The sequence below is a fragment of the Micrasema longulum genome, unplaced genomic scaffold (genome assembly GCF_059751315.1).
Source record: "Micrasema longulum isolate JH-2025_06_02 unplaced genomic scaffold, ASM5975131v1 h1tg001670l, whole genome shotgun sequence".
In the NCBI taxonomy this organism is placed as follows: Eukaryota; Metazoa; Arthropoda; class Insecta; order Trichoptera; family Brachycentridae; genus Micrasema; species Micrasema longulum.
The window spans coordinates 26,569-53,888 of NW_028278849.1; the positions used below are offsets into that span (position 1 = coordinate 26,569).

The 27,320-nt window shown below is 32.6% G+C and overlaps 1 protein-coding gene across 2 annotated transcripts in view; it reads left to right on the forward strand.

Moving 5' to 3' along the window:
• Positions 1-27,320, forward strand: part of TfAP-2 (transcription factor AP-2) — a 166,398-nt gene that overhangs the window by 11,317 nt on the left and 127,761 nt on the right. Inside the window, exon 1 of one of the 2 annotated variants that reach the window (XM_088237214.1) lies at positions 15,094-16,883. The exons of the other annotated variant lie outside the window; for it this stretch is intronic. Within the exon in view, the coding sequence (XP_088093340.1) occupies positions 16,071-16,883 (813 nt within the window). The 5' untranslated portion in view covers positions 15,094-16,070. Of the gene's footprint in view, positions 1-15,093; positions 16,884-27,320 lie in introns of those variants that run through there. 2 annotated transcript variants of the gene reach the window in all.

Below are 27,320 nucleotides of genomic sequence, written 5' to 3' on the forward strand. Positions count from 1 at the left end.
CATTAGATTTATTTATGACAAAATACAAGGTTTTTAAATTTTACATATTACATAACATTACATATTTTATTTGTACGAAATATTCCCAATCAGCAAAAGTGATCGTATGAGGGGATATTATATTTAATAACACAATACTTTAAATAAAAAGTCGATAAAATAATATCACATATCACTCGTCGCACGGGCTGTAAGAACTGTTTTATTTCGGTGTTTTTTTAAAGTACTTCACGTGTAGTATTTAGTGAACATTATAAAAATAAAAAAGGAATCAATTCATTAGTTACGTAAATCTTGACGAAGAAGCTTGTTTGCTTAAAAACCGTTCGGTGGAAAATAAAAATTAGTGGTTAAAAACAAAGTTGTTTTATTTATTTTATTATTGAGTTTTTTTCTTTCATTATTCAATTTAATAATTAACTTAGACAGTAAAAATATAAATAAAAAACCAATGAAATAATAATGTATTTATATGGTACGATGTATAACTTAGTAAAGCGCGGCGGCCTCCGTGGTGTAGTGGTCAAGACGCTTGACTCACACACGAAAGGTTCCGGGTTCGATTCCCGGTGAGAACACAAAAATTAAAATGTGTATTTTCTCAAGCCTGGGTGTTCTGTGATGTAATTCACTACTGTAATTGGGCCTCCTGGCCTGTTGTGGTGCAAAAAATAAATTAAATTAAACAGATAAATGTATAGTTTTATTTTTCAATTAGCAATGATTAAAATACATGTTTACTAATTACTAAGCATCACTATTAAGTTGATTAAAAAACATTTATACATTTAAGGGTAATAATGAAGACAGCATTACTTCGATACATTTATACCCAGAGCAATATTATACAGTGGTCTCTTCCTCTTGACAAAACCCAGTTATCGATGTATTTATTTATTTATTTATTCATATTTTTCGCTTACAAACTATAATTAATAATAAAAATAATGTGACCTCACTGGGGTTTCCCGTGCCGAGGACACTTAACAATTTAGTTTTTTTAAATTACATTTGAGAATAAACAAAGAAGACTCACTTAAAAAACAAACATAATTAACAAATATTCAGACAGTTTTAAAAACAAGGTATTTATGTCCATCTATATTATTTATATTACAAAACACACAATGAAAACAACAAAAACCTAACATAAGCCATACAGTTGTGGATACAGGTGTATATCTTCAACTAGACATTGTTTTGGAGAATTTAATGATAACGATAACAGTTAACTTCTCATTATAATACAGGCTCAGGAATCGAACCCAGGACCTCAAGAATGGCAGGTGAACCCACCAACCACCACACAACGAGGCGGACTTAACTTGGTTAGGTGAATTGGGTTTAGTTTATTGGTCTTATTCTGTAACTAATTTGTTTCGTAAATTAATTCATATCGTATGAGAGAGAAATGCTTGACAGAATAAGCCCGCTGAATCATAAAACTGGTCATCCTGCTTAGTGACAAACGATTGAGACTGCAATTGGTGGTTTGTTAAATACATCATTAGAAGCGAATATGCAAACGATGGCTTAAAAATATTCACTCGGTTGTTTAAAACAACCTGTCAGCCAATTAATCGAGTTTCACGGATTACCACACTATCCGATTGTGATCTGAAAAAATCGCTGTTCGATTTTCAGAACTGTGAATTTCGACAATCGAACAATAAATAATTTATTAGCGTGCTATAACAATAAATTGAGTTTCTAATCTTGAATACATGGCAACACTTTGCAGCGGGTACCTACCGCAACGAACAGCGGGACATGTAGATACCGAGCCTAAGATATTAATAGAAAGTATTGCTTCTAAATTATTAAGGTCGGTACACTTTTGAGGTTTTTAAAACGCCCGTTTAGTATAAAACAGCATTTAACGCTGTTATTCCTGGCCGGTGACCTTTGTTTCCCATCTTTCCCTTAACCCATCCTTATGGTACCTACCTTACATCGAGATTTAATAAAATAGAACATTTGAATTTGGAATACAATAATTTGGCGGCCTCTGTGGTGTAGTGGTCAAGACGCTTGACTCACAGACGGAAGGTTCCGGGTTCGATTCCCGGTGAGAACACAAAAATTAAATGTGATTTTTCTCAAGCCTGGGTGTTTTGTGATGTAATTCACCGCTGTAATTGGGCCTCCTGGCCTGTTGTGGTGCAAAAAAAATAAAAATAAAAAGAAAAAAATAAACAAAATTTTGACATTACATCATTTTGAAAAGAATTTTCGTTGTGAAAGTTGTTATCATGAAGTGTTATGATTATTAAACTATCATCTAAGGCAACAATATTGAAAACATCCCCATTGTATCAAAGGTAGGTCCATTCCTGTGCACCTTTCCTTTATTCAAATACTCCAACTTTGTACAAACTTGAATGACATTTGTTTTTACATTAGTCAGCTCATCTAAATATTGTTTTTTTTTCTGTAGATCAATTAAACGATTTGAAATTGTATTATTTCCTTATTAACTGCAATTTTTACAATGGATAATTTACCATTGGCGCGTTCATATCACTTTGTTTCATCAAAAATTCTTAGAAAAGCCCAGTTTTATCAGATATCTTCGGACGTACGGTATACAACTTTGATAACTATTTTTTTGAAAACGCAAAAGATACCGACACAGACAATTTTATTCTGATACTGTTTCTAAAAAAAAAACAAAATCGGTTCAGTTTTAAGGAAAGTAAAATTTTTCTGTATTTGTACACTAAACGTTTGAAGGCGGCAGATAAAACTGGGCCCTTTTTTTTCATTCGGTGGTCCTAGCTTCCATAAAAAACGATAGACTGGTCAAAATACTAAAATACGACATTACATTTGTGGCTCATAAAACTGTTAAGAGCAAGCTTAAACTTACCGTTGCGTATTTGTTTTTTTTAATTTTTTTTTGTTTTGTGATACGGTTATTTTTTTTAAATCCTGCTGATAATGCGTAACTGCGGTTGTTAGTGTGAGGTTCTGTGATTGTTATCAAAAATCTTTATGTTCTTCCCAGAATTCGACTTTTTTATTCAACCTTTTTCGTTTTGATAAAGTATAAATTTGAAATGTGTACAGTTTATAAATATTGAAGATTAGTTTATAGTTCAGTAATAATAATTGGAATAAAGTTAGTATTTGGACTTTCGTGTTTTTACTATTTTAAAATCCAATGCATAAATAAATTAATAAAAGTCAGATCGCCTTTCTTCCAGGGGCAAACCGTGTATAGAAGCGATTATACGCAGCTTACCATTATATTTGACTAACCATAATAATGTTTTATTGTAACTTTATTTACAGAAAAACAAATGAATAATTAACATTTATTTTCAATCATTTCCACCGTTTGTATTTTTATCCTTATATAAATATAAATTTTAATAAAGAGCGCCTAGCGCCTGAGGTGAGCTAAGAAACTAGCCGATTATTCCAGATTATTTTTTCATACAAATAAGTATACTATATTTTGAATGTCTTAACCCCAGTGCGGGTTTTTTCTCCTAGATTAAACTTGCAGATTACACAAATTATTTCAAGATTCTTGATTTGGAAAACAGTATTTCAAACATTGTTTCTTAAGGACTATTTTTCTTTGAGATGGTACTTTTGACATAAGACCATAATTACTTTCATGCGTCATATTTCAGGGCAAATAGCGCTCCACGCGGCCGTTTTTAGCACTATTAATGACTAGAACAATGCGGCCAGTTGACATTTCAATTGAATACCTAATATCGACTGAATTCACAGTGATATTTTTTGTTTATTTTTTAATGAATCATATATTAAAGTAATGGATAATATATCTATATAATACAATAAATCACGAAGTTACATCGTTTGAGTTGATTTCATGGATGAGAGTGGTTGTATCACACAGAACCACAGAAAAATATCAATTTATAGTATATATTACTTACATTATATTATGTACCTTCTATGTAGGTACAAATATACGTTTTTTTTATAGCTTACCTGTAAATAAAATCACCATTCTTCACTGCTTTCTGTTTTCTGCTTTCTGCTTAGGAACTATTTTAAGAGTGTAAGAGGGGCTTAAGGTCTTCGCTACATATTATTTATGCTATACCGAATTTCATTGTTTTAGCGTATCTCCGAAATTAATTCGGCGATATCTCCCATCGGTTTGATTGATTACTATACAATCGGCCAGTGTGTTGAAATCCGGTGTAGGTCCGAGAAAAATATACATATGTATATTATTACCCATTTGTTCATACTATATACACAACAGAAATGGACTGTTCCCTCTCTTGTAATGATTCGTCTCGTCCTAATGATGATCGGTATTAAAAACTTGGAAGTACAATATTTATATATTTCAGTTCAGTTTAGTGCCGAAAATTGGCGTTAATTATAAATATATCAGCGTTCTTATATTATTCATTATTCGATGTCCGCTCCCTAGTTGGAGCATATGGTGTCCAGAAAGATCCTCCAAGCATATCTGTCGGGTGCCAGCTCCTGTGCATTCTCCCAAGTCAGGTTCGCTTCCTGTAGTTCTGACATGAACTGCCGACGAACAGTCAGCAGTGGACGTCCAGGACGTCGGAACCTGATATCTTGTAAAGTAGGCAAGCATGGTTGAGGCTCTCAGGATGCATGCGCAGCACATGACCAAGCCAACCGTATCGCCTCCGCTTGATAACAGTTTATTTTATTTATTTTTTAAATTTTTTAATAAACATAATAATAAAACAGAGTATTAAAAAATAAAGCATAATTACATATCAATGAAATACATATTAAAAGAAAAATAGTAAACAAAAAATCCCACAAAGGCATGGCCTGTTCGTGGGTATACAAGAAAATGTTAATGAATTTTTGCTTCTATAATGGACAGTTATAATATTTTTGTATAACATAAAAAAGAAAAAAAAAATATTCTGTAAAAGATAATATGGTATTTTTTTGTTGTCATCGTAGTTTGCTGCGTCCGTTCTCGTGTTACTTTATTCCTCACAAGGTCAAACCACCGCACACCCAAGATTCTTATGAGACACCGATTCTCAAAACTCGGAATTTTGCTGTTTTGGGCCCTAGTGAGGTGCCACAATTCGCACCCGTAGAGGAGAACAGGTGTTATGTGGGCGTTATATAGGCAGCATTTGGTTTTCACTGAGTAAATATCCGATCTCCAGACAGCCTTTATACTATTGCATGTGGCGCCTGCTATTCCTAGCCGCACTCCCAGCTCTTTTTGAAATTTTCATTTTCTGTAACATATATTCCCCGTTCTTATAATTGAACGTAATTATGCAGAAAGCGGCCAGTCCACAATTTTGAAAAAATTAGTTATCGGTGTTATCGTGTGCAGTGAGGTCAATTCTATGTTCTGCTGAAAACAGCCAGACCGCTTTTATACAAAAAACTGGAACAATAACCTTCTGACAACAGTGTCGATCACAAAAACGGCATTTATCAATTTGCTGAAAACACCCACAACACTAGAAAAATCTTAAAGTACTTTAAAAATAAATTATATTGTACAAAAAAAACTTTTTTTTTCTTATTCAACAAAAAATCTCGGAATGCAAGATCACAAACCCTGTAAGTACCTTAACTTCCACACTTCCTTTTCTCATAATTCCTTGTGTTGAAATATAATATAATATAATTAATGAAATATAATCTGTTTTCAATGCAGCAGCAAGGCTTATTACGGGAGTAAAAAAATATTCTCACATCGCACAACATCTTCGAGATTTTCACTGGTTAAAAAGCCCAGAGAGAATAAAATACAAGCTTTCTGGACAGTATTCAAATCCCTTCATGAAATGGCTCCAAAATACTTATAGGACCTTTGTATTAGGGAAAATACATGTCAAAGAAAATCTACTCTTAGGTCAGCATTTGATTCGGGAAGAGGAAAACTTGTTGAAATCCGGCGCTCCCCTAACACTAGATTTGGAGATCGTGCTTTTGCCGCCGCTGGCCCCTCTGCCTGGAACCAATTGCCTTCAAACTTACGAATCATCGAAAGCCCCAGTCAGTTCAGATCCCAACTAAAATCCCACTTCTTTGGACTATCATACCCTCAATTTTACATCTGGAAATATAATATATCTCTTTAGTTTAGTTAGAATGTAAGTTTAGGTGTACAATTGTAAAGCGCCCTTGAGGTGGTGTTTTACAAAAATGGCGCTGTATAAATCAGCCAAATATTATTATTATTATTATTGATAAAATATGTCTGGGACCTACTCGTGTTCGTTAAAATATTTACTGTTGTGGATATTTCGGGTTTGTTGTCTAACTATGCGTTGATGTTTTTGGTGTAAAATAAAAGTGCAAACATCGAAATCTGTGTAGGTACAACTTATACAATTCTAGGGGTTATTTTGAATTCATTTGTTTGCTGAATTGTTTTTTTTTTACGTTATTCGTTTTAATTCAATATACAATACAAACCACAGAAAAAATGCAAGATCGTATCTTCAATTCCATTTCATACAGAAAATTAAATTTTACTATCGGTATAGACAGTTGACTGTTAAATTACTATTGTTATCGGGGCCCTGGAAAGTTTGACATCAAATATTGATAGCATAATAATGTCGCAAGGCCAATAACTAATCACCTTTAGCTGATCAAGATACATTAAATTCAGCGGCCCAATGCAGAGCCCTCTTCTCCACACGGAGCGGATTGATAAATGCTGACGATATCGCAGAGGCGAACCATGTATACAAGCGAATATGCGCAGCTTAATATTATATTTGACTAACCGTAATAATATTTTATTGTAACTTTATTTACAGAAAAACAAATAAATAATTAACATTTATTTAAAATCATTTCCACCGTTTGTGTTTATATCTTAATATAAACATAAATTTTAATAAAGCGGGCCCAACGCTCGCGGTGGGCCAAGAAACTAGCCGATTATTCCAGCTTATTTTTTCATTCAAATAAGTATACTATATTTTGAATATCTTAACCCCACTGCGGGTTTTTTCTCCTGGAATAAACTTTCAGATTACACAAACAGTATTTCAAACATTGTTTCTTCAGGACTCTTTTTCTTTGAGATGGTACTTTTGACATAAGACCATTATTACTTTCATGCGTCATATTGCAGGACATATGGCGCTCCACGCGGCCATTTTTAGCACTATTGATTACTAGAACAATTCGGCCAATTGACATTTCAATGGAATACCTAATATCGACTGCATTCATGGTGGTATTTTTTATTTATTTTTTAATGAATTATATATTTAAGTAATGGATAATATATCTATATAATATAATATATCACGAAGTTACATAGTTTGAGTTAATTTCATGGATGAGAGTTGTTGTATCACACAGAACCACAGAAAAATATCAATTTATAATATATATTACTTACATTATATTATGACCCTTCTATGTAGGTACAAATATATGTTTTTTTTATAGCTTACCTGTCAATGAAATCACCATTTGTAACTGCGATTTTGAGCACCTCAGACTAAAAACAATCAGGCAGACTAAAAATGTAAAGACACTAAAAAGGTAACAAATGCTATTTTCACGGACTTCAGAATAAGCACGCATTAAGTTACCTTTTATTTCAAGGAACAACGGTTCTGAAGGAATAAAGCTTCGCGAAATAATAAAGTAGCCACAAAATATAAGAGGTATTCAGAATAACTGTTAACAGCCCATCGAAACATAAATACAAACACGCATATACACACGTATACACACACACTCTCATCTTTAAAATACACAACACGTGTGAGACTTATAACTGGTTATCGAAAGATCCGATTCAAATAAATAACAAAACAAGTTAGGAGGAGACTCATCGAAAAGCGAGCTGGCTGTTAAAAAAAACTTAAATCAATTAAACACCTGAACAATCCCTTTTCAATAGTTCGCAGGATTCTCTGGGATGAGTCTGGTGATCGTAAGGAATTAAATTTATTTGGCACCATTTTTGCGTCATAATTCAAATAGCTTTTTTTGTGCAGTTTAATTATTATTCAAACATTTTATTTTATTATCCTTTCAATTTTTCCGCCTCGTAATCTTATAGTCATCGCGTTTACCTACCATGCTTGAAGTCTCGGGTTCGATTTCTTACATGTTTGACATCGAGTATTTATTTCATAGTCCCTGGACAGCAACCTGAAGCAAGACTGATCATCTTACCATTATGCTGGTATACCAATTCACAATTATTTATATGGAGAAGTTTTTTTTTTTTTCAGGCGTTGCCTAGTATGTATTTTTCACAATATTTTGAATAATCCCACTTCGCCTTTTTATCTGAGAGAGCTCATACAACCTCTTTCACAAAACGGACTATCTCTTCGTTCTAGTAACGAGAGAACCCTTTTAATACCCTGTCATCGCTCTAATTTTCTTGCCTCCTCTTTCACAGTAGTAGCCGCTCGATTGTGGAATAATCTACCCACTAATGTTAGAGACGCCCCTTCTTTATTTACATTTAAATCAAAATTGTAATGTCACTATCTAAATATGTAAATTGTTCCTTTGTCCTTCTTCTTTCCTCCCCATCCCCTTTCCTCTCTTCATAGTTTTTTTCAAATATATTTTTATTTTGTTAATCTTTGTATTTAATTTTTGTATAAAGTTGTAATGTCCATGGATTTTTAATTTTCTCAAACTGAACGGTTTGGGTAGGTAGGAAGAAATTGCCTTAAGGCAATATGCCCGCCTTTATATATATACATATATATTGTATGTGTACATAAAGTGTCAAATAAATATGTAGGTGAAATAACTTAGGCAGATGAATCACACCTGCATCAACAAAGATCAAAATCAACAGGTGGAAGAATGAGGAAATTTAGTGGTTTAAAAAAAAAAAATTAAATAGACTATTAAATTAAGATAAATTGAAAAATTTATGTCGTATTATCACTGCTTTGTTTATTTTTTTAAGTTTTGTATTTCTAAAATTAATCCGCGTGTGACGTCTCTTCCGCTTCTTCTCGGTTAGTTCTGCCGATTGGTTCGTTGACAAAATCTTCCACAACTCTCTCATCATTGATTGATGCATATGAATCAGTGACGTCGTTCAAAGTAGTATGTTAAAAAAAACCCCCCTCTAAGTTTTACTGATTAATTTGTTTATTTTTTGTTTAGATTCTATGACATTGTGAACAATATTCTGTGTCTATTATATTAGTTTTATATCACCCGTCGATGGGAGGATTGCTCTCCCGAAACTATAGTTGTGCTCTTGTAAAATTATAAAATTATGTTACACTGATAACAAAGTTTTATTTTCATAATAATTTATAATGAAGTGTTACGAAGTGAATGCCGATTCAATTAAAAATATTATTTTTTCATCTGTCAGACTGTCGAAGAAACAAAATGGAAATTTCGTTAGTGTTGCCAGGGTAGTAATTTTTTTTTACCCTACTTTGCTCATCTTATGAGATAACTTATGAAAATTGGATCTCGGATTAAACAACTATGTGGTAGACATTTGACTGACAGTATCTTCAAAACATCAAATATTATTCAACAAGATATAAAAATATCCGTTTTATGTAAAATAAAATTTGTCTTATATTTTAAGTTTGAAGTTCATTAATTCAATTACTCCTATTAAATGACCCTTTACTTATCTACTCTGTTGTGTCAATCAATATTTCCGCGTGCACAATACAATTTTAGAGAAATTAAGAGATTGCTTTTTTTTAACCTTATATTTGTGTTATGATTTTTTTTTAACCATCAAGCAACATTACGCTGCGACCTCACGAATGCGCGCGGCGAAAGAAAGGCATAGTGGGGGAATTATTGGACACAGTCCGATGTATTCAAATATGATTCTACGCACCTTCTGGACTATTTCTCACTCTATGGCCAGATCACTAAAGACATAAAAAAAACACAAAGTACTTTTCTATCTATTCGTCTTTCTCCCAATTTACACTTAAATGTGAATTTCTGAATTTTATTCAAATTCAACAAATGAATAATGGATTTTGAGATTGAAAACTTATTGTTAGATTCTCATAAAAGAACAGGTACTATCCAGTATCAGTGGGCAGAGATGAATAGGTCGTAAACCATTAAAAAATAAACATTTATTACTTTCAACTTTATATTTTGTAGATATTGACTATGTCCGACACAGATTTCTCGTTTACATTAATTAGCAAATAAATTTACCTTGGCGTATTCAATACAATAATATTTCATTATTGCCCCCTTTTCGCTATGTAATATTTTTATTTTATAATAATCTTCCTAATGAACTAAAAACTATTAAAAATAATATATCAATAAATAAATTTAAAGTTAATCTGAAGAAATTTTTTGAACTCGTGTAAAATAACATTTAATTTTAATTAGTATGAATGTATTATTTTTTATGTTTTTTCTTTATATATCTTATGTTTTTATTTTTCTTTTTCATGTACTCGTATTTAAAATTATATAAACTCTTATAAATAAACAACTGAAACAGTGTAAGTCACTCTCCAAACACAAGAGTTAGTTTTTTTTTTTGGAGAGTTACAGTGATAATATTTACTAGATGTGCAAAAGTAAATATGTTTAGAATTTTACAAAAACATGTACTTTTATGAAATTTATGAATTAACAAAAATTCCCTAGGGGTTAAATTTTTTTTTTTATATATTTATCTTTTTGTACACAATGAAAATTGTACATTGACAGGCTTATTGCCAAATGGCAATTTCTTCCAACCGAACAATATAATAAAAGTTTAATTTTTATATTTCAAATTGCAAAATATTTTTAGTAGAAAATAATAATTAAAAAAGAAAGATTTACAAAAATATAAATAACTGTATTTGTATATAAATTACCTTAAATCAATACTATTACTCAATGGGAGAAAGGAATGAAGAGGAAAGGAGGAGAGATTAAGAAAGGGAAAAGAGACGTTTTTCAGACGTGATTTAAAAAGAGATACTGTAGCAACATTTTTTTTTTAAATTTTATTTATTCATACAAATACATACAAATTACAAAAAAATACAAAAATAACGTATCCCAAACTCTATGACAAAATGCAGTTCATCTCTTCCTCTTTTTTAAAACTGCTATTTTCTCCAATTTACCTTTCTTTTATATTGGTAAATATTTATATTTGTTACAGATGTAATATTTTTTTTTATTTTTTTATGCTACTCGTATTTTTTGCTGTATTATTTTTTCACTGGTTTTATTGTAAATATGTAAAAAGTTCATGGAAACGTAAATAAATAAGTAAACTAATAAATAAAATAAATACTCACAATTGATAAATTGTGAATTTTAAAAATATGTTTAATTTTGATGAATAAGACACGTTAAGCCCCTTTTCCACTATTATGCACCTCTGGATTCACAGCAAGGTGTACGCATCTTAAGAGCTTATAATACATAATGGTTCGGGTACCTGCCTGTGTGCTACCTATGTAGGTACTCACACATTCTGCAAATGTCAAACAATGCCAGAACAGCATCCGCATTTGTTCGTGGCATAAAAAGATCAATGTTCTTTCTCCTGAGGACGCGTACCTATTTATTATCAACATTATATATTCACAATTAAATTTGTTCATTGCCTATTGCGTATTACGTCATGCTTAGAAGAAACTTAGCGAGAATTACAATACTCTTTTCTGCTTTTTTACTACTGATTATTTTTTTGTGTATGTGTTATTTATGATTAAAAACATTTAATACCTTTGTATTGGGTTTTATTGGTCCAATTATATATTTAGGTGCCACATAATACTTTTTTTTTATCTCTTGATATATTTAACATACCCCTTAAATAATTAAAGACTCATTCTTTTTGGCTGCGATACGCTCCCACTTGTTATTTAATGATGCTTATGCTTGCACACACCTGAAAACTCACTGCCACACAAATACACACAAACACACTTCTACACTTACTCTCATACAAATACACACCCTTTTGTTGTACTACAATTTAATATGTATGATTTTTATTCAGAAACTTTGCTGGTCTGTCTTTAAACCGTATTTTTTTATGTTATTATATTATTGTCGACTGTTTGTTTCTGTAAAATAAATAAATAAATATTTTATATAGCGCTATGGCACTTTTCTGTTTTGATGGATAAGTTTCCTATAATATATTTATCATTTAATTTTTGATTATATATGTATTGTGGTTTATAATTTAAAAACGCACTTTATTAAACAAAAATAGTTAATTTTCATAAGCGCTATTAAAAATTAATCGGTACCATATCCACCCATTTTACTATAAATATATCTATATTATTCTTTCTACATATAACATTTTGCTTTTTTTCAGATAATTATAGTTTTTCTACTTCTATTTTTGACCAGTTTAAATACAAATATTATTTTATTTAGGATTTATTAAGTTAGTTCATAACATATTTAGAACTAATGTAAACTTATAATAACATTACAAAAATTAATAAATATATTTTTTTATTATTTCAAGGTTTTCTATTTCTAGTAGTTATTCAAGTGACTCATTTTACAATTTAAAATATTTCTGTATTAAATCAAGACAATTTTTTTATAATTTAAATAGTATTACAGGTACACGACCCAAAAAAGTCGGCATTGATTTTATAAAGCTCACTGAAATATCGCAATCTTAAAATTGTTTTACTGGGAAATTATGGCACACCTCAACAAATTTACACTTCATAAACCAAATGTCAATTAATATTTTTATAACGGGCAGGTATTATTTTCTATTAATTTCAATGATTATATTATTTTGCGTATTGGATCATATATGTTACTAAATATTTATAATTTATGTTTGATTCATTTTTATATTATTCCTTTTTTGGGTTGTTATTCTTTATACCAATATTGTATTACATGTAGTTATTACAATATTTTAATGTCGGCCTCGTGGTGTAGTTGTCAGCGCGTTTTCCTATCGTGAAAGAGATTTACTTTAAATGGTGTATTTACACTAGAATCTTCAAGTAACAGAAATGTTCAAAAATCGCAGCGATTGGTGTACCAATGCAGTGCCTTATGCTCATCATGTACGGAAAGGGAATGATGATGTAATTATCATTTATTTAAAGCTTACATATTTTTTTTCTTGTTAAATATTATGGCTTAACCCGGACACGCCGTAATAATTTCGGAAATTTATAAACACATGTATAATTTTAAACTAATAAATTAAATAAAATTAAAAGAAATCAATTACAAAAAATGCAATAGATTGTTTTGCAATATAATTTTTTTAAACTAAATAAATTACCTACAGCCAATCTTTAAAATATTCTATGAAAATAAAAGCAGAATGATCTAGTAAACGGCAGAAACCTCTTTAAATTTGTATTTTTACTCTCCTATTTTGGGAATTGTACCACATAACCATAGAATTAAGAATAGTCCAGAAGAGCGTAATATCATATTTGAATAGATCGGACTGTGTCCGAAAAACCCCCCCATTTGTCCCACTTTCGCCGCGCGCATGTGTGAAGTCACCGCGCAATGTTGCCAGATCGCGAAAAATAAAATCATCACACAAATGTAAGCTAATTATATTTTAAAAAAGCAATTTGCTAATTTCTCTAGAATTTTATTGTACACGCGGAAACATCGATTGACTCAACAGAGTAGATAAGTAAAGGATCATTTTAAAAGAGTTATTTAAGGAATGAACTTTGAACTTAAAAAATAAAACAAATTTTATTTTACATAAAATTGATATTTTCATGTCGTGAAAAATTATATTTGATGTTTTAAGGATAATGTCGGTCATTTGACCACCACGGCGTTGTTTAATTAGAGAGGTCCAATTTTTATTAGTTCGCTCATTAGATGGGCAAAGTAGCGTAAAAAAAATGACTACCCTGGCAACACATACGAAATTTTCATTTTGTTTTCTTTGACAATCTGACAGATGGAAAAATAATTATTTTTTTAATTTATACTCGGATAATTTATATAGCGCCGTTTTTGTGAAAATCACCCCAAGGGCGCTGTACAATAAATAAATATCCCACCACGTCTTGCAGCTACAGAGCGCTTAGACAATAAGAAATCTAGCCCCTATTTACATTTTTTTATTTGACAATAAAGTTTAGAGATTTAGTGATATTTAAAAAAAAAAAACGAATATATAAAAAGAGAAGTTAGATAACAACAAGTCTTGCAGCTACTGAGCGCATGGACGGTTGGAATTCTAAACCTCATTTACTAAATTTGGATATTTCATCGTTGATAACATTTACCTATTGAAGCTAGATTACTAATCGTCTTGCAGCTACAAAATGCATGGACGAGTGAAATTCCGGCAACTTAAAATTATCAATAAATTTACAAATACAGACATTGAGCATAATAGTAAATATGTAAAGTGTTCGTGCTAAAAAGAAAGCAATAAAAAACTAAACAGATAAAATTTTAAGTAATGTATTTGCTATTTACACATCAATTTGCTACCTACACATGAAAAGTGATCCCATCCTGTTTCTTTAAGATCCCAGCAGTATTTCTACAGTTTAAAACGACACAACACGGCACAGTTGAATTCAAATCGGGAGTTGCGTATTGAGCGACGTCTACAAAGAAACTAATGGGCTGACACGTAAAATTACTCCTTTAAGAGTAGTGTAGTCGCCTTCTGTTTGATGCGCGTATGCGGTTTCTGGACTATTATTTATTCTATGCAAATAACTTTTGCATAGCAGTAAAATGTTTAAAACACTCACGACGTGATGGATCAATACGCTAAATGATTTATATCTTGCGAGTTGTATGATAAAATACTACGAGTATAATTGCATTTCTTTTACGGTATAATTATTAATGCATTATATGAGTTTTGGTTAGATTACGTATAGAATTTTTAATGCATTAACGAGGTTTCCGTTATGCATTTTTTCTCATGTGTGTTTTTTGGCGTCTATGCGTCTTCTGTCTTCTGATCTAAAACAAGGCTATGAGACCCGAGGCGAGTATTGCCTCTTCATTCATCCGAGATGCTGTGATTTGACCGCATGCTATTCCTCTTGGCCGGGCAAGAGAGAGGGGAGTTCGGTCCAGACTTCCCGTCTCTCTCTCGCGGCCGCGGGCCTCTACAGACAACAGCCCAAGGCGACAGTTAGTAAGAGTCGATCCGCCAACTCAACGGCTACACGCCACGAAACCATGTGATAGCCGCGAGACACTACGAAATAACAAATAACCTAAAAATAAAACAAATCGTAAAAACCGTCGCCATCTTTGATGTCGTTTGTCTATTGTTTATTTTTAACGCCGCGCGTGGTTCGCTTGTTTTCGCGCGTTCTATTTTTCGAATTTGAAAGACGTCGTGTCGCCTACGTATGCAGTTGGTCGAGTGTAGTAACTAATTATGTTGATCTGTCGTGCCGTTGGCAACATTGTACCTATGACATTTGACAGATGAAAAAGCGGGAAAATGTGTTTAGACCTGTCAAAATGAAAACTGTTTTTGTCGACTGTTATTTATTTTTTAAGTTGTGCCCGGATCAGTAAATATTATTTAAATTGAATTATCTAGTCAAAAATTCCACAGTCACAAGTATTTTCTTGATAATCTAATACAAATTACATTTATTTATTATTCATGCATACTAAATAAAATATATTATAAAGTGCCTAGAAAACAATATTTTCAATCAAAAACTCATTGTGTTATATAAACTTTATCTCCTTATTATATTTTATAGTATAATTGAACTTCATGCGGAGATCATTAACAACTTTATTACTATAATTTAGAATAAAACCTAACTGTAAAAACATGCTATAAACTTTTTTGTGCTCGCAATATGATATATTACAGACAATTTTATTTATCCGCGAGATAATGTAAAATGTTACAAGTGTAAATTTATTCGAATGAAATGAGGAACGTAGGTACAATTATTTACTTCTATTGGTCGTTGTAATCAAATGAAACATTTTGATTATTTGTTTTACGGAAATATAATCAATTTTATGGATAATATTAAAGGAACATGAGTGTATTAAATCGATTCGTTTAAATATTCAACTATTCTTCATTTGGATGTCAAAAGATGAAAAGATAATTACTAAATGGAATGTTATCTCGTAAAACATAGATGGTAGCAATTAACATCGTCAAAATGAATGACCTACCGAGCTCACCTGACTCGTTAGCATCTGACCACCTGGTCGTAACTGATATGCTCAACCACAACTCGTCAACTCCATTAGCGAAAAGAAGAAAGCTACTCCATCAAAATGGCCTGGACATCCACGCCGATCTACTTAAAACAACGCAAGCGCATCTAGACCTGCTTAAAACCCAAGCACAAATAGAACTCCTGAAGAGCGAAGAAAACGAAATGGACACTAATGAATCTTTAGACTTGAGACAAACGTTGATGCAGAAACATTTGGAAATGCTGAGAACGCAACAAGTCTTAGGAAACATGGACACTTTAGATTTGAGACAAAGCAGCTTTAATCTACTGAGAAATAATCTAGAAATGCTTAAAAACAGTCAACGAAACTCTTTAGATCTTCGCCAAAACTCTGATGACTCGGACCATCGATCGAATATTTCGAACACCAATTATTCGAAAGATGACTCAGACGAAATGGAAATTAGAACTGAACTCAGGGAAGAAGGAATCGACTTAAACCAAGACATTGACGTCAGAGAAGATAATATGGAAATTCGACATGATTTGAGAGGTGAAAGGGAAGATATACGCGATGAAACAAACATGACAGAGTATGGAGCAAAACATTCTGATCTGGATAACTCCGCCACGGAAGTTGATATGTCGCAAACTTCTGAAGCTGCCGATAAAGACATCATCACAAATGGATCTCAAGATGGCTCGCAAGAAGGAGTGCAGTTCGTCATCTTGGAAGATAGATCACAAACAACGGAAGATGATGATGATGTAAGTCTAATTAACAGCAAATCAGGTGGTGGGTAAGAATAAATTAAATGTGGTTCTTCGTATTTTTTATGTTTTTAAATAAATTAATATTTTGTGTGACTAAGGTGAAATTACACATAAAATTATTAAGTTTCAATAATTGTTGCGTTATCATTAAAATCAACGGAATGGGTTGTATGAAAACAGGAAGATAAAACCACCCTTTTGGCTATAGCACCACAAAGGTTGAGTTGACAAAATGTTTTAAATTAAAACACTATGTTTAACTCGACTAAAATTATTTGAATTTAATATTTTTAAACTTTATTTTTTGTGACGCAACTGGTGCTTAGAGTCGAATAAGATTTATTAAAAAAAGTCTGGTAGAGATATAGCACTCCTAGAGGTACTCTGGCGTAAGTCTAAATTTAGCTGTTTTGAGTAATGACTATAAATGCAGTTTAACCGTGGGTACAACATTTAGTATTATTTCATAAACAAAATACAACAAAGTGGTTTTTTTGTATTTTTTTAATACTGCATAGTCTCTCGTTTATGTTTCGAAAGTAAATATACCATTTTATTTCTTGACCATTTTTTCTCGTTTGCAGAATGTTAATAACTTTATGCTTTTGTTCAAGTCTTGGATTGATTTCCTGAATTTTTCTACTAACCGTAATTTCGCACAATTTATGGTCGATGATTCGAACAATGCAACGGAATAAAAAACCAACGAAGAGGAGAATGAGAGAATGCTATTTTTCCATTACAGTTCTGTGCCGCTCGAATTAAAGAGCACGTTTCGAAACACCCCACTATCTCTTAAAATTAGTTCAATTTCTTTTTGGAAGTTTATTGCAATAAAAAAAAACAAGATTTTTACAAATGACAGATTAGATTTTCAATCCATGAATAATATTTTATAAGATATTTAAAAAAATACATACATATGTACAATACTTAAACTCATTAGAAATATCATTATCAACTCATAAGTCAACCTTAAACACTTTGTTAATGATCCTTAAGCCAAAAATAATTCAATTTAATTCCCTCTTATATAATTTTGAATTCTCTAGCCTTACCTTTGTTTGGTATGTATACATTGAATTTCTTAATAAAGATACCAGTCTTGAAGATGTCACGAAAGTGATGAAACCGGTTACTAAATATGAAAGATCACTCGTATTTTATTTCTATAATAAATCACAATGAACTTCTATCAAGAATTTTCACTTACAAACTTAAATGTTTTTGATTTTTATTTTCTAATTGTAAGTTAATTAAAACTCTTTGAAGTACGCTGATAAACTGTAGCAGCGTGCGCGCTATGCATTTTTAGTATAGCTAATTATATTAATGTCATACAAAGAAATATACATCAATCAAAAATGACTCGTGCGTCTTGTGTGCGCGATCGATGCGCGATTATGTGGCCAACCACTCGCGCTCATATTGCTGGTCCTTTGACTCGCGTTCAAAAACTGACAAAATAGGGAGCGGTGGGCACGACAAGAATCATGACGTGCGGCATGACTAGTAATGTTGCCACACTACGTCTCTGCCTCCTTTCCTCGCTCCTTCCCATGCCACTCCTCGAGTGTGTGGCAGGCCCATAAAGGCATAAGTCTCCTTGGCAGTGCCCCCATACATGGAAAATTTGCTCGTTGCTGAACGAGAAAAGCTGCCCAAAGGATCTCCCTGTAATCATATGGTAGAAAGAAAGTAATCCAGAAGTACATACTATGCACTTCATTGGATTGAGATAAGAGGGACGTGATTTTTTACCGACTGGGATTAAATTGATTGGACATGATCAATTCGCCGAAATGTTTACAAAACCGAATTGTGTAATGCAAACACAAATTGGTCTTACCTAATGCACAATTGAAGATAACTCTGTTAACTTCTTATTTTAATCGGAGCCAGGTCTTGGTTTTGTATTTCGTCACATGTCGGGTTCTCGAACCGTCCACTCCAATCGGCCGTCTGAGCCTCGCGGCCGGCTTGTCCATTCTTAGGCGACAGCAAAACAGGTATTTTCAAAAGGGAGTCCGGCAAAAACTTGCAGCAGTTAATCTTGTTTGGATTCTGTTGCAACTCTTAACTTCCGCCACCGAAAACCACCGTTACCTTCTCCAAATTATCACACGCCAGGAATGCAACCTGCGCTATTGTGTCCGCTACAACTGAGCGGGACATACTAGTCAGAATGCGGGACGAACATACGTGCATAACGTGGGTGGCATTCGACTATCAATTATTGTGATCAGGCGATCGAATCATCTATTACTCATTTTTTTATTGGCAAATACACGTAAGACAAATCAGCTCATTAAATTACTAAAAGAACCTGAATAACGCTCTAAAATAAAATCAAAGAGCGCATAAAAATAGGATGGTAGCTGCAATGGTCAGTGAAATCACTCCCGATTCTTATTTTCTTATTTTTCACATCCATTCCTAGGTAGAGCATGCGGACATCACCAGACGCCTCCAGGAAACCCCATCGCTAGCCAGCACTCCCGCGTCTTTTAATTCTGCTGAATAAAGCCGAAAGATTGTCATAGATGGGCTTTCCGAAAGCCCACAGATGTAAAAAAGATATAACTTAGGTCAAAGCATCCCTAAAGCATCCGCAGCACGTGTCCAAGCCAGGTTCTCCGTCTCACCCTCAAAACACTCATTATAGGATATTACTGCCGTTCTCGGACTTCAATTCTAGTAATGTTGAGAAGAATATTAGGTATAAGGTGATTCTATTTCATTACTTACACGACTAGGATAGATATGGAAAAAAACTCCTTTATCAATATGTGTGACCTTCTTGGTAACAGAGACTTCAACGTCAATCTGCGTTTATGAATCAATTGTGCGGTGGAGTATCTTTTTTTTATTAGGACCTTTTACCAAAACATGATAAATCGGCCCACGACAAGTTGCATGCTCTTGCAAATTATAATACGCACAAAACAGGAAAGACAAAGGGTAACAAAATGTACATAACCATGAAAATAATGCTCATATACAGAAATAATTTAAAATTGATGGTATTCGTAATAATTAACACATAACTAAACTTATAAAATTTCAACATAAATTTAAATAAGCACTATCAGAAAAACACCACCAAAAACGTGATAGTGCCTATTTAACAGAAAGGAGATACTTTTAGTTAAATACATAAACATAGGTATATAAAATAGTCTGAAAAATCATAAAAAAATTTAGTATAAACATAACCTTATAGTAATGAGAAATTTTGTCAATTTTAACGAATGAATCTGAGGTTCTCGTAACAATGGCGAAGTTATGCCGCTACTTTGTTGTACTTCTCTACGGCATCGAAAGCTGGACTCTAACCCATGCTACATAGAGGAGATGGCTCAAAATATCGGGATACACAGAGTCTTATTAGAGAGAGAGATTAAAAATACTTAACTTCAATATCAATACATAGATGGTGCTCCAACACGCTAGTGAATGCTTTCTCATTTAATAAGATATATACAAGAATCAAAATGGTACCAGTGTCGATATTCGCTAATAAGCGGAATGGGGAAGGTTGTAAAAAAACGTAAAGTGGCCACTCAACCCAGCCAATGACAGGTCATAAGCCCTGTAAACGCTCGAATATCGATAATCCTGAATTGGAAAAAAATTCTACCTCATCTCTGTAGGAATATTGATAAAAAAATACACAGAGTCTGTTACCAAAATGTATAAAGACACATGGGGAAAGAAATTCAAACACAAAATGCAATAAAAAAAGTTAATTACAAAGCAGTCCATTTTATTTTACAAGGAGAAGTTGAAGGAAAAAGCGGTTAAGGAAGAATTAATATCATGACTTAAAACAACGTATGAGTGTGGTTTCCACTGCAGTTAAAATTCAGAGCGGCTCAGACAAAACGAAAATTGCCATTCCTCCAGCTCCAGCATTTGTTGATTTCAATCTGCCTCTTCTGGTGCAATAAGAAGTATAAAAAAATATTTAGTCGGTGCAGGCATTGCTTGGTGGGTGAAGTAATTCATATGAATCTTATTCTTATATCTGATTTGAATATCTCACCGAAAAAAAAACCTTGGAAACTGTTGATTAAAATCATATATAACATAAAACTAGAAACGAAACAATAAAAGGAAAACCAAATACAAATAAATATTATGGACTAACATTATGGGATCCAGTTTGTTTCTTCAATATTATTATTTATTTTTTTATTAAATAGTATAGATATTTAAATTACAGCCAAAATAATTCACATCCTGATTTCCGTTTACAAGTATAATCGTTCTGGGTAGAGGTTCCTGGAAACGATAATTAGTCTTATGATGACCGAGGAACGGAATTTCATTATTTATGAGTCTCCGTGAAGGAACATTAAGAGGTATTTGTTGGAGAATAGTCGGGACATCAAATAAACCGTTAAGATTTTAAAGATGCAGATTATATCTGCATTTAATAGCCGTTTTGCAAGACTCGCTAGATTAAGAAAAAGTTCCATGTCGGTATAATTACAGTTGTCTCTTGCGATTCCTAATTTAATGGCATTTTTTCTCACATCACAACGGATTGTGCACTTCTGAAGTTAAGGTTACTAACTCGGGAAATATACTAAACCCAAACATAACGAGTTCGTGACTCATGAGTCCCAATAACTTTGTCCTGAATTCTCCGCTGTCTGCCTGAAGACAGGTGCATAAGAAGCGTATTTTTGCGGATCCTTACTACTCGAGGAATGAAAATGTTTCCGTAATCTAAAAACAAAAAAAACCGTACAAAATACATTTCTTTTACATTTGAAATTTTGGCGCGTGTAGCCACAACTAAAAATTAAAACGTGTGACAACAGAGATGGAGTATTTTAGAGAAGTCTGGGCGTTTACAGGGCTTATGACCTGTCATTGGCTGATTTAAGTAGCCACATTACATACCAACATTCACCATTTTGCCTATGTCTAAACATAAAAAAATGTTTACATGACTGTTGATGTTTGTGCAATTAGAGCTGAAACCTCTAGAAACCGACTGAAGTTTCGGTTTCAGCCAGTTTCGGCTTTCGGCCAGCCAAGAAGCAGTACAGCTCGTCATTTTTGAAAACAGATCACAAACAACAGAAGACAGAAGATGATGATGTAAGTCTAATTAACAGCAAATCAGGTGGTGGACGAGAATAAATTAAATGTAGTTCTTCGTATTTTTAATGTTTGTAAATCAATTGATATTTTGTGTGACAAAGGTTAAATTAGACCTAATATGATTAAGGTTGAATAATTGTTGCGTTATAATTAAAATCAACGGAATGGGTTGTATGAAAAAAGGGAGACAAAACCACCATTTTAACTATAGCACCACAAAGATTGGGTTAGCAAAATGTTTTAAATTAAATATTATGTTAAACTTGACAAAAATTATTTTGCTCTAGTATTTTAAAACGTTATATTTTGTGACGCAACTGGTACCTAAAGTCGATAAAAGTCTGGTATTGATATCGCACTTCCAGAAGCACTCTGTCGTAAGTCTAAATTTAGCGAAACAATGTTTGAGTATGTCCAAATGCTTGCAGACTGGCTGGATTTCCTCCCTAGGGAGTTATTCATATTTAAATTTACATTTTTGAGAAGGGAATATAGAAGTCTAGGCATTTACAGAGCTAATGACCTGTCATTGGCTGGTTTAAGTGGCCACTTTACACACTGTGTAACATTCACCATTCTGCCCATGTTTTAATATCCACATTTCCTCAAATCTTCCATCTGTTGACTTTTGTGAAGTAAAAGAGTTGATTTGGTTCAGCCGTATGAATCTCACCCACGTGATAAAGGTTTCACAGTGTGTAAAGTGGCCACTTAAACCAGCCAATGACAGATCATAAACCCTGTAAATGCCTAGACTTCCATTTTCCCTTCTCAAAAATGTTTTCCCTTTCTGTTGAAATACAACATTTTTCTAAATTTCCCACATCCTTGTGTCGGATTACGTTCTAGAAACCTCTATTGATGCGTTCTCATTGGGTAAAATCCAGTCTTTATTCGGAAAAAAATGGACAAACAGAAATATTGAAGATAAGAGGTTTTGGTTCGGATATATTGTATGAAATATTAATTACGAATCCGAGATTTGAATAATTTGTATGTACGATAATGCGTGGGTGATAGTTTAATGATGTTTTCATGTAACAAAGAGTAACAGAGTTTCACTAAAGCGCTCATTAATCTCGCTTTTTATATAAATTCGTTTTAATAATCAGTACACCTCGCCTGCGCTATTGCGCTTTAAGAATTTTAGCTTAATAATAGTCCTTAAAATGTAACATGATAAGAATGACAGTTGTAAAAAAAAGTGACGACATAACTTTGTAGTAACGTCAAAGGAATTATTTATATTGACACACGAAAAATCATTTGTATCTGACGTGTTAATTTTTGTTTTTAATACAATGCTTGAAACATAAATCAACATTAATATATAAAATCAGATTTAAAACTAAAATAAACCTAATTATTAACGACGTCCTTAAATGGTTACATCATTTTGCAAAAACGTTAGAGATGGGACCAATTAATCAATGTAATTTGATCGAATAAAAAAATAATTCATTTAATGTTATTCATGAAAAAAGTATAAATGTCTCATTTTTTGGGGAATAATTGTATTAAACACACTATAATAGGCTTGTTTTTGCGTTTTTTATATCAATTTTTGGAAACAGAGTTTTATGATTGCATGAAATAACTGATAAAATCGATTTGATCAGTGATCAGTAATTTCCCATCATTAATGAAATTAATTTAACGCCTGTCATTTTAATCAACCAAAATTTAAGGACTATAAGATGTATAAATTAATTTTAAGTTGTTGTGCACACAGTGTTATGCTGGTTAAATATTTATTAAGAAGAATCACGGTCTCACTTTTCTTCATAAAAACGTATTATTGTATTTTCTCCCTGGATTATGCCACTATTGCCCCATGACACTGCAGATTTGAACAAACATCTTCCTAGAATGAACCTTTACGAAACTTTGATATTTAGGTTCTGTAGCGCAGATGAGGAAACACCTTTACACATTCTATGCGAATGTGATGTTTTACATCATAATAGGAGTCTCATCTTCGGGAAACTACTGGTTAAACCTGAGGATGTTGAAGAGCTCGCTCCCTACCTAATAGCCCGATACTTTACGGATCCGGGATGCAGGGGGAGATTTAGCAAAATGTAAACTCTCGCCTTTCACACAGTAGACGGGCTCTTATAAACCTGGGCTTGGAGGGTGAGAACTTTTCACAGTAACCCGTCACAATATATATCTTCACAGGTCGCTGTGAAGTCAGGCGCTTGCATAGCCCTTACCCCCAACTCTAAGAATAAGAATAATGCCCGCCAGTGCACATCTAACTAACAGAATATCAAAATTTGATGCGGTAACGTAATATGTGCCGTTGTATGTTGCATAGGGCAGTGTATTTGTACACCAATCGCAGCACATCTTAATAATTTTTGTTTCATGAAGGTAAGATGATCAGTCTTAAAGTTCAGGTGCAAGTCCAGGGACTATGAAATGTTCTAGAGTAAAAACAAATTTTTAAATAAATATTTTATGCCAACCTTGTCGGGAATCGAACGCATTCATTTAAATTTTAATTTAAACCTCTTAACTAAATTTAATCAAAAGTAACTGCGTTGACATTCCATTTCTATGCGGGTCTTAGAAGACAGGCATTTCCAACATCCATATCATTTTATTTTTCTCAGAAACACAAAACATATAACATAATTTATACAATGGTTCCAATATGTCGGTAGGCGGCCTCCGTGGATAGTGGTCAAGACGCTTGACTCACACACGGAAGGTTCCGGGTTCGATTCCCAGTGAGAACACAAAAAATAAATGTGATTTTTCTCAAGCTTGGGTGTTTTGTTATGTAATTCACCACTGTAATTAGGCTTTCTGACCTGCTGTGGTGCAAAAAATAAAATCTAAAAATACATGTATAAATGTAAAATGTGTCTCAATTACATTATGAGGATAACTTTTATTACAACATAATAATATTTATTCTCGGTACTTGTTTAAGCGTTATTATTAAAGGTACATGTTAGTGAGGGTGGGTGTATATATATATATATATACATATTGTGTAAAGTTGTGTGTATATGTGTATAGATGTGTAAGTATTTTTTTAAATATTTTTTATTTTCTTTTATTTAGGAAACATACAGTACACATTGTTTTTTATTTTACACTGTTAGACTAAACTCAAGTGGACCAGTGAAGTTTCCATATTATAAAATAATTATATGTAAGGTTATTAATTAAAGTACAAAAAAGAGAAAGAAAATAAACATAAATAGAAATTGTTTAAAAATTAAAATTAAAGTAATAAAATGAAGAAAATTTGTAAAAATAATTAAAAGTTAAGAATTAAAGTAGTTCAAAAGTATTATATGTATGTAACAATGTGTTGTATATAAGTGGACTTATTCACTCAGTGATTATCAAAAATTATCTGTTTTTTTTTAAACTTAATGAGGAACCTATTAATTTGAGCGCTTTATAGCGCTGCCGGGCTATATTTGTGAATACTTTCCTACCTACATACAATTTTAGGTTATGTAACAACAAAAATCTAATATGATTAATGAAGTTTTTTGTACCAAGATGACTATTAGTCTAATGGCTACATGCACGAAAATATACGTTCAAACTTTGGTATTAAAATTTGAAAGACACGCTGATTCTTTGGTCGAATTGTTTACGTACAAGCGTGCAGACCGTAGGATCGTTAATTCCACTCCCATCTCTGGAAAAAATCTGCAGTTTTTCATTTGGAAATTTGGATCTTAAAAAGGTTGAGAGAATTGTGACTGTCTCACAGTACGTAAAGTAATTATTTAAACCAGCCAATTTTGAAAAAAAAAATCAAATCACAATTATCCCCGGATATGCTCTTTTGACTTTTTTTCTATCAAATCTTCTTTTGACCAGTTTATTTTTTGATTGGTTGGAAGATATTGCTTTAAGCAATGAGTCCCCTAAAGTACTAATTTTTTGTACTTGCAGTTTAAAATAATAAAAAAATAATTGACAATTATAAAATAACATTTTTTTTCTACCGACCGGTTTCAAAGCTACAAAAGCTTTTTTACAAGGTATACCTTACTTGTGAATAATATTTTGAGTTTGTCCAAATTTTTGTGGACAAGAACTGGATTCAACTCCCTGGGGAGCTGTTAATGTTAACATATTAAAACAGAAATAAAGAATATTTGAGAGAAGGTAATATAGAAGTCTAGGCATCTAAAGGGCTTATTACCTGACATTTATTTATTTATTCATATTTTTCGCTTACAAACTATAACTAATAATAAAAAGAATGTGACCTCACTGGGGTTTCCCGTGCTAAAGACACTTAACAATATACTTTTTTGACATTACATTTGAGAATAAACAAACATTGGCTGGTTTAGGTGGCCACTTTACACACTGTAACATTCACCATTCTGCCCATATTTAAACATCTTTATCCCTGCAATTCTTTCATCTGTTGATGTTTGTGAAGTCAAAGAGCTGAGACCTTTATTTATGTGGGTGAGATTTTTGAGAGAGAGAAACTTCACAAACATCAACAGATGAAAGAATTGAAGGGATAAAGATGTTCAAATATGGGCAGAATGGTTAATGTTACACAGTGTGGCCACTTAAACCAGCCAATTATAGGTCATAAGCTCTGTAGACTTCTAGCATCCCTTCCGCAAATCCCTACCCCTCCCCGACAAAAAAAAAATTGCGATAAATACGTATTTGATCAACGAAGTTATACGCTCCAGACGCGAACAAGGGAAGCGGCTGGGTAGGAGAAAGGTAGGGTTTGTGGAGAGACGGCTCGTTTGAGAAATTAAGGATTTACTACAGTTCGAGATAACATTTTTTTTAAAATTATTTTTTGGAAAAAAAATATTACGATTTTTTTTAACGCTTACCACGAGGAATGATCCTCTGAAGTTTCGCGATCTGGGTCTGAAAAAGCGTGTATACTCACATAATAAAAAAAAAATTGACAATACGACTCTCCAAACCCGCGAAATTAATATATTCCCGTTATTTTCTGAACAACACTCGTATTATGTATTATGGTTTTTATGCTATAAAAATAAAAGTTGTATTCGGAAACGTCGAACAAAATAAAATATTTGAGTTTGACTTAGAACTTTGTAGCTCTAATCGCCAGATAACATGACGCCCGGTGTCCGTACGTCCGGCGAGTGCCGGAATCACGCGTCCTTTATTTAATTAACCTCAAGGCACGATGCGCCCAAGTCACGAAGTTAGGCTTCACCGCAGTGCAGTGGTAGAAATTAATGCTCATTTAATTAATGCTACCATGCTAAAATAAAAATAGCGCAGAATGTTTAATCTTACAGCTAACAATAATGCTAATCACCGTACCTT